The sequence below is a fragment of the Danio rerio genome, chromosome 1 (genome assembly GCF_052040795.2).
Source record: "Danio rerio strain M-AB ecotype USA chromosome 1, GRCz13ab, whole genome shotgun sequence".
Lineage (NCBI taxonomy): Eukaryota > Metazoa > Chordata > Actinopteri > Cypriniformes > Danionidae > Danio > Danio rerio.
In genome coordinates, this window is record NC_141021.1 from 27,170,869 (window position 1) to 27,189,269 (window position 18,401).

General features: G+C 36.5%; 1 protein-coding gene across 1 annotated transcript in view; it reads left to right on the plus strand.

Annotated features, from left to right (window-relative positions):
• gucy1b1 (guanylate cyclase 1 soluble subunit beta 1) overlaps nucleotides 1–18,401 on the plus strand; it is a 39,831-nt gene that overhangs the window by 18,967 nt on the left and 2,463 nt on the right. The window contains 2 exon segments of the mRNA NM_001251945.3: nucleotides 6,674–6,911; nucleotides 11,548–11,688. Coding sequence (NP_001238874.1) covers nucleotides 6,674–6,911; nucleotides 11,548–11,688 — 379 coding nt within the window.

Here is an 18,401-nt window from a genome sequence, read left to right on the forward strand (position 1 = left end):
TCTTTTTCTCAGCTCTCTGAGTCTGAGGTGTCCAAACTGGTGCTATCTAGCCATGCAACCACCTGTCCACTCGATCCCATTCCCTCTCATCTCTTGCAAGCCATCTCTCCTGCAGTCATACCAACACTGACTCACATAATTAACACATCTCTTGACTCTGGTTTATTCCCCAATTCATTTAAGCAGGCTAGGGTAACCCCACTGCTAAAGAAACCCAACCTGGACCATAAAACTACAGACCAGTATCCCTGCTTCCATTCATGGCCAAGATTCTGGAGAAGGTAGTGTTCAATCAAGTCCTGGACTTTCTTACTCAAAACAATCTCATGGACAACAAGCAATCCGGCTTTAAGAAAGGCCACTCAACTGAGACTGCCCTGCTCTCGGTCGTGGAGGATCTCAGACTGGCTAAAGCAGACTCTAAATCATCAGTCCTCATTTTGCTGGACTTGTCAGCTGCTTTTGACACTGTCAACCACCAGATCCTGCTATCTACGCTCGAGTCACTGGGCGTTGCGGGCACTGTTATACAATGGTTCAGATCTTACCTCACTGACAGGTCACTCAGGGTGTCTTGGAGGGGAGAGGTGTCCAACCTACAGCATCTAAACACTGGGGTACCTCAAGGCTCTGTTCTTGGGCCACTTCTCTTCTCCATCTACACATCATCTCTAGGACCAGTCATCCAGAGACATAGATTCTCCTACCACTGCTATGCTGATGATACCCAGCTATACCTCTCTTTTCATCCTGATGATCCCTCGGTTCCAGCTCGCATTTCAGCCTGCCTGTTGGATATTTCACACTGGATGAAAGATCATCATCTTCAGCTGAACCTTGCAAAAACGGAAATGCTTATAGTTTCTGCCAACTCGACTCTACACCATTACTGCATCCAAAATGGTGAAAAGCCTTGGAGTAACGATTGATGACCAACTAAACTTCTCTGACCACATCTCTAGAACTGCTCGATCGTGCAGATTCATACTCTATAACATCAGAAAGATCCGACCCTTCTTATCTGAACATGCAGCTCAACTCCTTGTTCAAGCTCTTGTTCTCTCCAAACTGGATTACTGTAACTCTCTACTAGCTGGGCTTCCAGCTAACTCTATCAAGCCTCTTCAACTGCTCCAGAATGCAGCAGCACGAGTGGTCTTCAATGAACCTAAACGAGCACATGTCACTCCGCTGCTACTCCGTTTGCACTGGCTGCCAGTTGCTGCTCGCATCAAATTCAAAGCTCTGATGTTTGCCTACAAAGTGACTTCTGGCCTTGCTCCTTCTTATCTGCTCTCGCTTCTGCAGATCTATGTGCCCTCCAGAAACTTGCGTTCTGTGAATGAACGTCGCCTCGTGGTTCCATCCCAAAGGGGGAAGAAATCACTTTCGCGAACGCTCACGCTCAATCTGCCAAGTTGGTGGAATGAACTCCCTAACTGCATCAGAACAGCAGAGTCACTCGCTACTTTCAAGAAACGACTAAAAACTCAACTATTTAGTCTCCACTACACTTCCTAATCTGTAATTGCCTCTCTGAATATCACACTAACTGTACAAAAAAAAAAAAAAAATACTAATACTACTAATACTTCCCTTCTTAGACTTTACAGACCTGAAACTTGCTTATAGCACTTATTCATTGTTGCTCTTGGTTGTGTAAATTGCTTCCTTGTCCTCATTTGTAAGTCACTTTGGATAAAAGCGTCTGCTAAATGACTAAATGTAAATGTAAATGTAAATAATAGACATGCACAATATGTGACTTTTTCAAAAAAGCAATAATACATTTATGCAGTCATGAACATGTTTTAACAGTTAATATGACAGTGATTTGATGATTCACAAAAGTTGCAGACACCTTTACCAATATCAAAATGCTTTTGTGTTGCTTAATTAATTTAAACATCCTTTTATTCTTTACACCTATTTAGAAACCAGCTACTATAAAACAACTATGACTACCATAATAAAGAAAATCTGCTCTAACTGTAAAACTAAATAAATTGCCAAACACTCTTCACACATGAAAAAGTAAAGCCTGTAGCTCACAACAAATGTGGAAATGTGGAAATCATATTTAAATAACCGTTTATTATGAATTTTATATAATTTTGCTCACATGGATAATTGAATATTAATCAGATGATGTTATTATAAACAGTCACGCAGTAGGTAGTGGTGTCGCCTCACAGCGAGAAGGTCGCTGGTATCCATGTATGTGTGTGAATGAGTGTGTATGGATGTTTCCCAGAGATGGTTTGCAGCTGAAAGGGCATCCGCTGCCTGTGGCGACCCCGGATTAATAAAGAGACTAAGCCGAAAAATAAATGAATCAATGTTATTACGCTGCTGTGCCATCAGCCAATCGTCACATTACTGATCATGATTTTGAGGATTGATGGATTTGTCCTTCTCAACACGCACAGCAATCTCAGATCAGTTCATCCAGACATTTTAATCTGATTCGCCAACTTGTTTAAAGAACCAAATTAGCCAGAGATCAGTTATCAAGATTAAAAGATCAAGCATCTGCCAAATTATCTTAGATCATTTAAGTGAGGTCCGAAGAACGGACCCCAGGTAATTTTTTCATTTATGTCCCAAATTGCGTAGTAAATGTGAGTAAAATGTGAGTGAAATGTGAGCAGCTGACATGGTAATGTCCTTCTAAGCATACATGTTATTTCAGTCGATTTCAAATGTACATTGCCGTTTTTTTCAGTAGCCCACGTGCATTTCTTGGAAACCTGGATGTCTGTGACCTGTTGATAACAGGTGAACAAATGGGCTGTATTCTAAATGTGCTGAAAAGTGCGGCTTATCTTCACTAGCAGATGTTCTGCACTTGAACTTGTACAGTTGGTCAGTTTAGGACACTGAGATGTGATTGTGCCATTTTTTTTAAGGTTTATGAATAGAATTTTAGGACATGCTATTTATATGCAAATTCTGTACTAGTGGTTTTCACCTCTAGGAAAATAGCTTTTGACCATTTGTATTTACTGTGAATCAGGCTGTTTATTTATTTATTTTGGACTGCATACAGGGCCAGTACAGCTTTTATTATTTATGATGTTTGAGCAATAATGTGAAATGTTTTTATAAATAGCTTGTTTGTATTCTTGCAACAAGGTCTTAACTGCAGCAAACCCGGCAATTTCTATCCATAATTTAACACATTTAGGAGTTTTGTCCAAAAAAGTAATGCTTAAGTCAGTTACCATGGCAATACAACCAACTTATTTGGGAGAGAGAGAAAGACATGTTTTCCCAGAATTTTTCACTGAATACATTGGAAAACTAATTTGTTTGGGATTAAAAAGATAGCATTTTAGCTAATCCTGTAAACTATTACTTGAACCTTTCTATAATAATAAAGTCATACAGTGTAGATTGTGTCAAAGCTGCTTTACAGTGATGAACAGAAAGACAGAAATCAGAAAACATTTATTGGTCAGACATATTAAATATTTCATGTTATCTTATTTTTTTTATATAATAATCACTGATCAAATAAAAAAATATGCAAATATGTACAGTAAATTGTGCAAAAGGCATTTTTTACTGGAATGTTCAAATCTAAGAATACAATATGAATCAAATCCAATTGGTTTTTTGTAATGGTTAGTTTTGCTTCCAGGAACTTCGTCAATGCTTCAAATATCAATGCTATGTGTCACGAGTTTCACAAATGAATATAGCAGAGAGGTTAGAGATGTCGTAAATTTTGACTTATCAATTACAAATTATCAGACCAGAGGTTTTGAATATCAGAAAATAGACTTTATTCTCCATAATAAAGCCGAGAAAGAACAGAGCAGACCCCAGAGCATTCTGAAGTCTCTCCTGGACACCTTCTGAAGTCTCTCCTGCACCTTCTGAAGTATCTGTGTTTGTTACAATTTTTATACAGGATTATTTGACACACCCCTAAGTCTCTTTTTAACTCTTGACCATTTTTGAATAGGTTTTCTAGTCTAAGGGGTCCTGCTATTCTTGGCTCTCAGCCCACTAGCTCATGTCAGCAGAGATGTTACAGGTCTATGTCAGCAAAGTATAGATGCAACTTATGCAAAGGAACTAAGTGTTTACATACATTGTTATGATAGGATAATAACTTGATAATATGTTACTCATTCTAACTTCTGACACATATAGCTTCATAGAAGTATTTAACCTATATAATCAGCGCTTTACATATTCAGTTATTCTACACAATCAGTCACTCAGCCTTCTCCTAGTGTTGCTTCTGTAGGCATTCTCATCTTACACAGACATATCACTGTATTTTTAACACACGCTGGCATGTTTGCTGCAAACACTACATACATTTTGAGAAGAGAAAATTAACTGCTTTACACTTAGAAAATACTACACACTGAGAGAATAGAAATCTTCTTCAGAGACAGGTCCGAGGGCTCTTTCTCTTCTCTTATCTGCAATATCTGCGTCTCTCTCTTACCCACTTCTGTCCTTTAGAGTTGTCTTGTCTCCTCCGAGGAGGAGGATGAAATGAGCCTTTGTTTGGGAGATGGGATCTGCCACCTCAATCTCCCAAATATGAGGTGCTGATGCAGATTTTTTGCTCATGTTTCCGCAATTAATATAATAATATTAAATAAGAAATCTGTAGGCCTGTTCAGCCCACATAACATTATGTCGGATTAATGACTCATATGGAGGAACATTTGTCTCATTATCTCCAACTTGAAAAATCATCTACAATGACCTCAGTTGATGATGGGGCCCAAATACAGTTGAGAACTTCTTTGGGCCTCTGACCTGTCTCTCTGCACCACCAATGAGGTGGCCAAGGCCATTGACCGCTCAGTGGTGGCTATCATGGATATGGAGATACAATTGTGCCAAAATCACGCAAAGGAACAATGTCATTCATTCAGCCATCAGTCTAAGACTTCTGGGGCGATATTTAAAGCATCGTCAAAGTTCCATGAAGAGGAACGTCCCAGGTTACGACTGTAACCATGGTTCCCTGAGGGGAACAAGATGCAGCCATTGTTTTGACAAAAGCCCAGGCTGTATAAAGCTTCCTGATATGACATCACGTGAAGCAGTGATTTACCACCAATTCTATTGGAGTGATTACACATGTGCTTCAAGACTTCGACAAACACAAAATGTTCTCATTAGCAGCATTTTTTCCCTTAAGTGAACCATAGTTACAGTTGTAGCCTGAAATGTTTTTTTTTTGTAATGGTTTTTACAAAGGCTGTCATAACCTCCTTCCATAACAGATGTATTTAAATAAATGATTAAATAATCAAGACATCGCTAACAGCTTAAGTAAAACTTAATGAATACTAAAACTATTAAAATATTCTGAAAAATGCTCATTTAACCAGAGACAAATGCTTATTTCTCTGGTTAGCTAACAATTGAGTCAAACTAGTTCTAATTAGAAGCTTTCACAATATAGCTGCTACTTCGGATTGTATTTTCTCAGCCACAGTGATATTTAGCACTACAAGATGTCATAGCTAATTTAATCTACATTTTTGTTACAATGCTTATACATCAATGTACCATTATGTTGTAATACCTTATCTTGAATTATGGCATCCTCCATTCTCCAGTTGTTGATTTTAGAGGGTTGTTCTTATAACTGACTTCATACAACTACTTGTTATGAAAGGTCCTCGAAATAAAACACAAAGCTTTTTGAGATTAATAATGGAGCTGCACCATTTAAGTTTTAATAATGTTTTATTCGTGCAACATCGAAACAGCATACGCTAAACATTGATCTGGGGAATTAAGAATTAATTTTGAGAAAAAGAGAAAAAGAAAAGTTGCTAATTAAGTTCCACAAATTAGATGGTTAAAAGAACACTATTTGTTCAATGCACACACACATACGCACATACACAGTTTGAGGTCAGTAAAATTTGATTTATGTCTTTATTGAAAATCATTTAAAAACTAATTAATGCACTGAATTGATTAACACTTACTGTAAATGCAAAAATACTGCTGTTCCTCTGAAGAATCCTAAAGATGTAGCACAGTTTCCACAAAAATAACACATAATACCAAACAATTTCAGAAGACTTATTACAAAGAAGACTAAAAATTCTGCATTCCATCACAAAATTTTTTTAAATATATAAAAAATTCATAGGTGAGAATATCAGTGATTTTTATGTAACCACTGCAGCCTTGTTAAGCATAATAGACTTAAACAGAAATAGATATGCTTGTAAAAAGAAAAGTATATTCATAAAGAGCCTATAATGATGATCATGCAGTGATGAAAATAGGTTTAAAATGCCTTTTGATTATAGAGGTTAATATTTGTGTTTTTTTCCATTGGTAGAATGAAATATAAACAGAACAGATGGATGAATGTCTGAATGTTGAGAGCCAGTACTCAAACAGCTCTGTGGATAATTAGCACTCAACCTTCAGGGGAAGCACTGTGTCTAAAAGAATGAAATGATGCACATTATTCTATGGTCAGCTGAAATGAATTTCACAAAAGGATTCATTTAAGTCTTTTTAACAAACCTTTTGCCAAACAACTGTATTGCTTTGAAAGAGCACAAACCAGTAAAATATGAGTCAAACATCTTTTGTTCAGTGACATTGAATACAATGAATATATGTGTTTCACAGAAGAGTTCACATTTTAATGATGCTGTCTTTGTTTCAGGTTGCTGTATTCTGTTCTGCCTCCGTCTGTAGCCAATGAACTGCGGCATAAGCGGCCTGTGCCTGCTAAACGATACGACAACGTGACCATTCTTTTTAGTGGCATTGTTGGCTTCAATGCATTCTGCAGCAAACATGCATCTGCAGAGGGAGCCATCAAAATCGTCAACCTTCTCAATGACATCTACACCAGATTTGACATTCTCACCGATTCTCGGAAGAATCCTTATGTGTATAAGGTGAGTAAATTTCGACCCTGAAATTTGAAGGATGGAAAAGCTAGGAAGAAAGTTATTGTAAATATCATTGGAAATGTGTGCCTCAATCTACATTTTTGCAAAATGTAAAATATGTTGTTCTGGGTACGTTACGTTGCACTTCACAGATGAAAAATCCACTAGAAAATACATTCCTTTTGTTTTTTATTTTATTTTATTTTATTTTATTTTATTTTATTTTATTTTATTTTATTTTATTTTTATTTTGTTTTGTTTTATTTTGTTTTGTTTTGTTTTGTAAAATGCTTTATATCACAAATACAACACAGTTGCAGAGCAAACTGACCACACCAAATAAGTCCATATGTACAGTAAATAACCATAGACATCTTTTAGTTGTTTTGTGGTTTTGTTCAAAGAACTGCACAGAAAATAATAATTTATTTATTTATTAAGTATTATTATTATTATTATTATTATTATTATTATTAATATTATTATTATTAATAAAGATATTATTTCCCTGTAAATATTATTAGTATGAAAAGAAACAAAAGTTGTTGGCATCCCACTGCCCTGCTGCATTCATTTTGTCTAGAAATTGCACTTAAACTTACGTTGAAGTATGTTTTCTCAGATTCATAAAAGTGGAGGCTTTAGCATGGATTTTCAATGAACCTGTGTTCAATTTTACTGAATACTGAAAAGGCCCTAAAATGAATAGGCACATACTAACATCTTAAACATGCTAACAGATATATGCAGAGATATTTTTGGCCATGTCCAGAGATATTAAGGACAAAAAAGTAACTGCTCTTTCTAATTGTGACTGGTCTAAAAATATCTTAACAAAAAATGGTCTCAGGTACATGAACAATTGCTTGTGAGAATGTGTGTTAGCCACAATGCTTAATGTTATTCCTATTGTCACTTTAAGAAAACCTAATAAAAGTGTCACTTTCAACTCATGTAATAAAATTACCAGTTACAACAGGCCAGCTACAAAGTTCAAAGACAAAAAAAATCTTTTATGATGCATCATTATATGATAAATCTTTTACGATGTACCTAATTAGATCAATAAATGACTGACTATATTTAGAGCAGAGTGTGAAGCTTATTGTAGGTCAAGTGCCAGATTGAATCATCTAATGTGGGCTGACTTTTTTTTTACATTTATTAAAATTTGCTGTAGGCAACCAAGAGCACACTTCATTTTTTTTAAACCAACACTTGGGAAATAAGAGAAACATGAACTTTACTAAATTTAACTCAAGCCTTTTGATTCCATGTAGATTTGGTAGACATTTGGTAATTACAGTTGGCAGCAAAACAACAATCTTGATATATTTTGATATTACAGAAAATATTTGACTAATTACTATTTCATTTATTTTTCAAACTTAAACGGAATCAAATAAACGTGTTCATAATAAGACAAAACTACTTTAAAATACTGGGAATAACAAATTTAGGCAACACTTTTTTTTTTACTTGTTTGACATGTTATATGTAATTACAATGGTAAATACAACTAATTATGCATTATTATGTGCAACACCCTTAGTACAGTTAGTACATTTAATTAAATATTATTACTCAGTTACATGAATAGTTATATTGTAACAAGAACACCATGAAATAAAGTGTAACCAAAGTTTGACCAAAATAGAGGATTGCGAAATAATTTTTTCTTCTTTCCAGCCAGAGAAAGTTAGACTCCTGTAAAGACCAAAAGGGCAGGTCTCTTAGCTTTCGTACTTTATAGTTGGTAGTTTTTCAATTGTACATCATGTTCAATGCTCTCTCAAAAGCAAGGGCATGATTTACACCCTAGGCATACAGACAAGAATGCACTTCATGTAGCTTTGCTAACTAAACAAAAGGGCAGGTAGAATTTCAAGGCTGGATAACCAAAAAAAGCAATATTTACTTAAAGTCAGTAGTATCTATGTGGTTCAAACAGAGGTCTCGTGAAGGACTGGGCTCTCTCTGAAAAAATGTTTTAGAGTTATCGAGATAGGTTTGAGTTTAAGAACGTGTTATCAAGAAAACTTGGATGAATCAACATTTCCTAAAATTGGCTCAGGTTTCTCCTGCTATTTTATTTATTTATTTTTTTTGGCTGTATTCATATCTCAAGCTTTTTTTATCATGCAGTCGAGGATGCATGATAACTTTATTTAATTTAATAACTGTCAAACTAATTGTGTATGCATATATATTGAACAGTGTTTATTCAAATTGCTAAAAAGCCCGTATTATGGGTTTATGAAAATGACCTTCCATCGTGTTTAAAACTACTGATTCATTCCTTGTTTAAAATTGAAACCACCGGCCCCACCCAAAAACATTGTACAAAGAAAAAAAGAGGAATACAAACACTGTAGCAGATCCCGGTGGAATCATGTTGCATAGACGCTGTGCTCTGAAGTGTGAGGGAAAGTTATTATTATTAAAAGTTATATTTATTTTCCCTATCCAAATGAGGCTGTGAAGAGTCAGTGGTTGAGGTTTATTTTTGCAAAAATACCTCAGCATTACAGCTCCAGCCCTGTGCTGTGTTCTAGTCATTTTTCTGACGAGTCCTTCAACAATCTACATGCTTACAGTATGGGATTCATCGACCATTTGTTAAAAGAAGATAAGAAAAACTATATGGAATTTTGTCAGAGCTTGACAAGAACTTTACACATTTCATGGATCAGTTTCTTCCTCCATTTTACAAGTGTAAGTAAGTGCGATTAAAAATGGTTGCCTCCTTGTTTTTCTATATCTCACGCTGCATATAGTCGACCAATCACAACAGACTAGGCCATCGTACCAATCAGCACATATTAGCATTGCACTAAGCAGGGGTTTGGTAACAAATGAGGGTTTACTCACACTATATACAGCTGCCTTGAACCAGGCCAAAGCACGCTTTTCCCTTCTACCGTCTCCCCAGACGGCTCGCACTCACATTACATTTGGGCCTTACAGCATCAATGATGCGCTGTTAAGTAAGCGCTTTCGCTCACCACAGTGGAGATTTCTTTAGTTATATTGTTTTAGTTGTTTGGGATGCAGTGACACGCAGTCAAATATTTCGCTGAACACATCAGCCACTTTTGCCCCTAATAAGCAATCATAAAGTCCTTGTGCTGCAGGAATTAGGAGATTTGCTGAAGGTGCAGCTGTCGTGCAGTGAGGGGTTTGCGTCTTTAATAATATACAACAGTTTGCGTTCATTGAACAATATGAATGAATTATAAATTCACATGAAACAGTCCCATAAAAGTCACGTTTCATCTTCAGTTTCAGGCTCAGGCGCCCGAACCCAAGTGAACCGTGCTCTGGCACACCTCTTCCAACCGGGTCAGGGCTGGCCAAGTGAACCGTGCCTGAGCCCGATTCAGAGCACTCACACTTCTCAAATGATCCGAGAAACGGGCCCGGGCATGGTTCGGATAGCATAGTGTACCCCCTGAATCACTTAAGGATTCGTTTGGGAGTTGTTGGTATAATTAGGTTAAAATAATTGCATATTATATCACAATGAAAGTGTTTTTAATCCTTGCATGCATAGCAGCCTGTTGTTGGAGAACCCCAAAACCAAAATGTTACCCTTTTTAATGCATAATAGGGGCTATTTAAAGGAATGGTTCATCCAGAATTTAACATTTACTTATTATTAAGAAGTTTCAACCCTTTATGAGTTTCTTTCTTCTGTTAAAAAATAAGAGATTTTGAAGAAAGCTGAAACCTGTAACCATTGAAATCCATAGTAGGAAATATAAATACTATGGATGTTAAATGTCCAAAATATCTTCTTTTGTGTTGAACTGAAGACAGAAAATCAAGGTTTGAAATATACAAAGAGTAAATGACAGAATGTTAATTTTTGTGTGAACTATCTGTTCAAATAAATGTTTGCTGTTCAACTCAAATTTATTTGTATAGATAGGACTTTCCACAATAACTATTTTACTGACACATTATTACTGCAAATGAAAATTAAATGACAATTAAAATCAGAAAAGGTTATGGTATTGTGAATAAGGTGGATAGCACAGCTGTCAATTGTAAACTGTCAATCTCCACATTTATGGCTCATAATGTACTGTAATATTTACAGTATTTGATAAATATGATATGGTCATTACATTAATTAAGTATGTAATTTTTGTAATTTGGCACAATCGCTAGCACTGTGGAATTTAGGCAGAACATTTGTACATTCACTGGAATCAGTTGGACAGATAAGGTCATTAAAATTAAAGTATATGATAGTTTGAATATTAAAAAGTTTATTTTAAATTATAGACCTGCCTTTGTAAGACTGTAGTTTATAAGACTGTCATCCTTTTGAACATTTTATAAGAAGTCGTTTCATTTATTTCTCTCTGGAGAACTGGTAAATGTCACATACTTTTAATTTATGCCATTTGTTAAAGCTGTTCACATACTGTCAATAAAAAAATATTAATACACAGATATTATTACATGTTGCCCTTTAAATGTGTTATATATAAAATTAGGCTAGAGAACTTAAAAATATCCAAGCGTAGAAAAGAAAATCCTTTGAGATACCTCATACCACAGGCACAATAGCTATTTCTGGAGGTCTCTGATTTGAAGCCATCAAAGTCTTTTGTTTCTCTCTGTTCTCTGAAAGGTGGAGACCGTTGGTGATAAATACATGACGGTGAGTGGTCTTCCAGAGCCCTGCACCCACCATGCAAAATCCATCTGTCATCTGGCCCTGGATATGATGGAGATCGCTGGACAGGTCAAAGTGGATGAGGATCCTGTGCAGGTGATTATTTTGAGTAGCCAGTTAGTAGTAAGTTACTGTATGAAAAAATGCATTACATATGAAGTCAACTTAATATTGTAAGTTGAAGTATGCAGAAACAAAATGAAGCTAGTGTTTGCTCAAATAGTTTTGCTCAAATATTATCTTCTTATTCTGATGATAAGATTAAATACCAGTTTAAGCTTAAATAATAATAAGTAATGAAGTTTATTATGGCAGTTCTCAACAAAAAAGCGTGTGTTCCAGTTCTGCTTTATTTATTATCAATAATATCCATTTCTCAATCGAATTAGAGGACTGGAATTAAGGGGAAAATTTGCCTGTGTACTTATATTTAGTCTGTAGTACCGAGACTCCCATGTTTAGTTCACCTTTCGAGTCTTTGGATTTTTGGGAAGCTTGATCATCATTTGACTGCATAAGCGTTTACTTATATGATGCTTATATAAACTATGTTGTCTGAGCCACGATTGATACCTCGTCATCCAATGAGAATTTAGTATTTTGTTTTCTGTTTTTGATGCGTAAAAGATTAGGTGAAATCAAAATGATTAGTTCATCGCCATTGTGCAGATAAAGTTAAAAAACTTACCACAAACCGTATCACCACATTCAGTATTATAGAAAATCATTGTGACAGAAATTCCAACAATTGTAATGGAGCTACAGGTTGAGATCAGAAATATAATAACAGTATAATAACATAATAATATAATAACATAATATAAAACAATAAAAATGATGAACCCATGGGCAACACAGTGGCGCAGTTGGTAGTGATGTCGCCTCACAGCACGAAGGTCGCTGGTTCAAACCTCGGCTCGGTCAGTTGGCGTTTCTGTGTGGAGTTTGCTTGCTCTCCCTGTGTTCGCGTGGGTTTCCTCCGGGTGCTCCCGTTTCCCCCCACAGTCCAAAGACATGTTGCACAGGTTAATTGGGTAGGCTAAATTGTCCTTAGTGTATGTGTGTGTGTGTGTGTGTGTGTGAATGAGTTTGTGTGGATGTTTCCTGGAGATGGGTTGCAGCTGGAAGGGCATCTGCTACATAAAAACCTGCTGGATAAGTTGGTGTTTTATTCCTCTGTGGCGACCCCGGATTAATAAAGGGACTAAGCTGAAAAGAAAATGAATGAATGAATAAATGATGCACCCATTTTTAAAGAGGATTTGAAATCATTGATTAACGAATGACTCAAATCTAATAGAAGACTCAAAAAAGGAACCAATCTTCTACCCGACCTCTTTAATGTGACTCTGGGTTTCAGAGTTACATTAAAGATTAATTTTAAATGAATGACCCATCATCAGTTCATATAATCTGCTTGCCTGTGTTTGCATGTTCTAATGTGAATTTATCTAAATGAACCTGGATATTGTTGCTATGGATGTTGCTATGGCTGTAAATGGTGATTAATGAATTATTCATTCAGCTGATTCATTCAAAAACACTGATTCACTCAGGAACAAGCACTGACAGTTTATATTGCTTTGTCTAAGTCACAACTTTTGTAAGTATTCTAATTGGCATATTGTAGGGCCTGTGGGGGCTCACATGGGAATATTTGATTTGTGTTAATTTTAAAGGTTGTCGTTCATAACGTACTCTGCTAGATTTTCTATTTATTATTGGCAACTATTTACCAGTAAATGAGTACCAGTAATGGGGGTTGCATTCTGTTTCGTCATTTCACTGTAATAGATGAGGATTATGGATGAGTATTAGAAAAGTGGGCGCTGTGTGCTGGGAGTGTGCCTATTGCTGCTCTACAGAACATTAGCATTCTATGCAAATGCCAGCATATGCTGTGCCAGGAGCTGCCTCTGACTAGAGGGATGTGTAATACTTCATGTAACACATTCATTTTTTTACATACTTTTTAATGGTTTTGTAGTTTTTAAAACTTCAGTAATATTACTTCTGTAACTTCAAATAAACATTAAAGCACTACAAAAAAAATTTAAAGAGCCCATATTATGGGTTTTTGAAAATTCCCCTCCATGTAGTGTGTAACACAGCTCTAAGTGAAGTGAAGTATCCAGCTAAGGCTTAAATCTGTAAGAATACAGTGTTTAAAACGGTTGATTCATCTATAAAAGAGTCGACTCATAGTGCTTCAAACGAGTCGCCTTGATACCGACTCATTAGGTGTTTCGCCATGACGTACGAACGAAACCAAGTTATTCACGTGCACGCGCAAACCCGGGAGATTTCAAACCTGAGGCCCCGCCCTCTGACGCAGAAACCCAGACACACACACACACCCACAAACACACGCACACCCACAAACACACGCACACAAACATGCCGGTCGATTGAAGTAACACTGCAGATGGACATTATATTGAGTCTCTACCCAAAGATGAAACATCAGCATTATAACCAAGCAGTTGGAAACTTCTGGAAGCTACATGCTACAAAGAATACTTCATCTGAGTTTGTTAAAGGAAGGATCAGTAAAGAGTAACTGATGGACGTCAGAATGGGTTTCTTCCATTTCTCAAGTGTAAGTACGTGCGGTTAAAGTTGTTGCCTCGTTGACTCTAGCTTGCAAATGTATTTAGTTGTGATTTGTTACTTGTAACCGCGTGTACTGTATCAGGTTAACTGGATATATTATCTTATCGCGTGCAAAGTCACGTTAAAAACGCGACGCGTGCTGTTTGTTTATGGAGCTCCGTGCTAGAGTTCTGCTCCCGCGATTTATTCGGAAATTTATTCCCGCGCCGCAGAAATCTGGCGCGGGGACAGCCGCGGGAATAAATTTCAGAATAAATCGCGGGAGCGGTCGGTAACGGGTTTAATTTGGGACGGGAGCGGGCTGTCTAGCAATATCACGGATATTGCTATGCGAATTAGAAAGAGAGAGTCTGCGTGGTGCTTGTGTGTGTGTTAGTGCGCACGCGCGCGTATGAGAGAGAGCGAGAGAGAGAGAGAGAGAGAGAGAGAGAGAGAGAGAGAGAGAGAGAGAGAGAGCGAACGAACGAACGAGCTTTGTGTGCTTTGTGCTGTGTGTGTGTGTTTATACAGACAGCTTGGCTGTCTGGACTGTATACTGGGTGATTTTTGGTTGTGTTCTCCGCTCTAGCGGGACCGGGCGCGGCGGGCAGAAAACGGAGCGGGTTCTCAGGCTAAAACCTGGCGGGTGCGGGCGGGAGCGTTGTCATCCGGAGGTGTGTGTGTGTTTTTGTGTGTGTGTGGTATGGCGAGTACATGACTGTCTCCTTCGTTCGGTTATCCGTGGCACTATCCACTCGCCATAGTGTGGCAGCTAAAATCCACGTCTACACTATCGAGCGTGTATGAACTGTGATTACTTTTTAAATTGCTGATTAGCTATTGGCCATTTCCCTCTCTGACTGAAGGCAGTCGACCAATCGCGACAGACTGTCATCGGTCCAATCAGCGCAGATTAGCTCCGCGCTAAGGAGGGGTTTGGGAACAAATGAATCACTGGACGATTCATACAGGAGTCGCTGGGATAATTAGCTAAAAATAAATGCAGATTATAAGACCATGAAAGTGTTTTTTGACCTTGCATGCATATTAGACTGTTGTTGGAGACCCTTACAACCAGGATATGACCCTATTTCATGTATAATATGGGCTCTTTAACTAAGGGTAATTAGCTCAGAAATCCAGATTTTTAGAATGAATAAAATGTGAAATATATGATAACATAAGCTATAAATGTTTGATGATTTAAGTTTACTCTGATTATTCACACAGATTTACAAAAATAATTAATTTACATTGATATTTTTTCCAGATTGTGTCTAAAAACTAACTAAAAACATATATATATATATATATATATATATATATATATATATGGGCAGCACGGTGGCTCAGTGGTTAGTACTGTAAAGAAGGTCACTCACAGCAAGAAGGTCACTGGTTCGAGTCCTGGCTGGGCATGTTGGCATTTCTGTGTGGAGTTTCCATGTTCATTTTCATGCACAACCATCTCTAGGGTTTACAGAGAGTGGTCTGAAAAAGGGAAAATATCCAGTGAGCGGCAACAAATGCCTTGTTGATGCCAGAGGAGAATGACAAGACTGGTTCAAGCTGATAGAAAGGTAACAGTAACTTAAATAACCACTCGTTACAACCGAGATATGCAGAAGAGCATCTCTGAACACACAAAATGTCAAACCTTGAGGCAGATGGGCTACAGCAGCAGAAGACCACACCGGTTGCCACTCCTGTCAGCTAAAAACAGGAAACTGAGGCTACAGTTAACACAGGCTCACCAAAATTGGACAATAGAAGATTGGAAAATGTTGTCTGGTGTGATGAGTCTCAATTTTCTGCAGCGACATTAGGATGGTAGGTTCAGAATTTGGTGTCAACAACATGAAAGCATGGATCCATCCTGCCTTGTATTAACGATTCAGGCTGGTGGTGGTGTAATGGTGTGGGGATGTTTTCTTGCCACACTTTGGGCCCATTAGTACCAACTGAGCATTGTGTCAACACCACAGTGTTGTGTACAATTGTATGTTTATTTATTAGAACTATGTAATTATGAGAACTAAAAGTATTATTAAATTAATTTTACATATCAATAAAGTATTAATTATTAATTATAATATATAATATGTAATTATTTATATATACATTCCAACCGTAATGTGAGTTCATGCTTCAGATGCACTCAGGACATGTTTTGTGAGCACACAATATATTCATATTGTTCACTGTGTATATGTAATTTAATGCATCAATAAATCCTGACTGTTTAGACTTGTTTAATGCGCTGCCTCATAGCACAAATTAAACAATCAATATATCCACTGCATATTTCGCATACCCGGCTTATGGGGTCACATAAGTGCCCACCCACCATGCAGCCCTACATAAAGCACACACATACATATTTTACACAGTGTATTAAAAATGCTTTATGTTTTCTAAGAATAGCTTCAGATTGCATCTCAAAGGTGCTAACAGGAAAAGTCTCGGCAGGCTCTTTTGTTTAACCAGACGATGCAGGTTTGTTATATTATATGTGACTGTTAAAGATGTGTTGTTGGAACACTCGGAGCATCTAAATGAGATAAAGACGGCTGTATTAGACAGATGGCATGAAGACTTTCACACAAAAACACACACGTACGCAAATGTAAGCACAGTCTGGCAAAGGGAGACACCGTCAGATCATCCTTCCTTTCAGTGTTTAAAAATACACCCACATTAACTTTATTTTGAACATTTAGCTCTGCTCTGGCACGCACTCGTGTCTCGCTCAGTGGATGCATTTGCTAGAAAAGAAAGACAACGATTTCTTTTTCATAGAAATAAAGTGCCCAGCATTTACGAGTACACCCTAACACATTTGTCAGAAAAAAAAAACAAAAAACTGTTGTTCATTTTTAAATGAATACTTTCTTTAGGATGTTATACAATAAGGTATTTGCAGATTTAGGTTAATTGGTTTTACATTAGATTAGTCTAAATGGAACAGTTCTAACAATAATCTAATCATCGTGCAAAAATGAGTATACAGATTTATTATAATTGTCATTTGTTATTGTTAGTGTACTGTATATATACATACACTGCTTAGCATATATTCTCAGTGAATATAGTCAATATTTTCATGCATTTAAACTGTTTTTATTAAACATTAATGATTAATAACTATTCAACAATAGTGTTATATCCATTAAAATAAGACTTTGGTCACCTAATATCTTTAGGTGTAGAAAGATAATACGTTTAAATACAAATTAGTTTTTGCAACCATAAAAAAATGCAAACTTCAAAATTTAAATGTTAGATTTTTCTAATTTCTCTTGATCTGTTCTTTTACTTAAAATGTTATTTTATATTTTCCCACAACATATTAATTTGGGTGTACTAATTTAAAGACTGATCAGTTGTATTTATGTCAGACTTGGGACTGACTAAATAACAGTATAATCACAAATTTACTATATACAGTATACATGTATATTATTGTAAAGCCTTCTATAGAAAATGGGGTTCTTAAACAAAGGGATGCACTTATTTATGCTGAGCACTGCATATGTATATATATTTGAGTTTCGATGTATTTTGGTAGAGATATTTGTTGAACACAATCACTATTCACTGAGGATGGATGAAAATCAAATTTTTTGCCAATTTATGGGGACCACTGTATGTCTGAATTGTTTTGGATGATTTAAAGTAAAAAGCACAATATGTGAGATTCAATATATCCAAAAACACCAGAACAGTTGTTTACATTTTGCTGACTTATGCACACCCTCGATTTCTGGTTTGGGTTGATAGAAAACAGGCAAATACCAAAGATGCTTGGATAAAACGGCACTGTGCTTGCCCACATGATCATGACATTAGGAACTGGAAATTATCAAAATTATGTTGCATTGCGCTTGTCTCTCATCAGCAATTGCTTTAATCTACTTTATACTGCCATAATAATTTTAAATACTTTAGCTCATCCATGGACTTTTAAGCCATGAATGATTTCTGCAGAAGTCCCATAGGATGTAATCAACTCCCATGATTCCACACTTATTCACGGCATCATCAAACTTTGCCTTTGTTTGTTGTAAATGTGCAGCCTGTAGTGGCGGAAGATTTAAAATTGTGTCTTTAATGCTTGAATGTGTTGTATGTAGATAGCATATGCTTTAAAAGCATTTCAGAAATTTTTTTTTTTTTTTTTTTGCTGTATGCTATATAAAGCTTTACACTTTACTCAT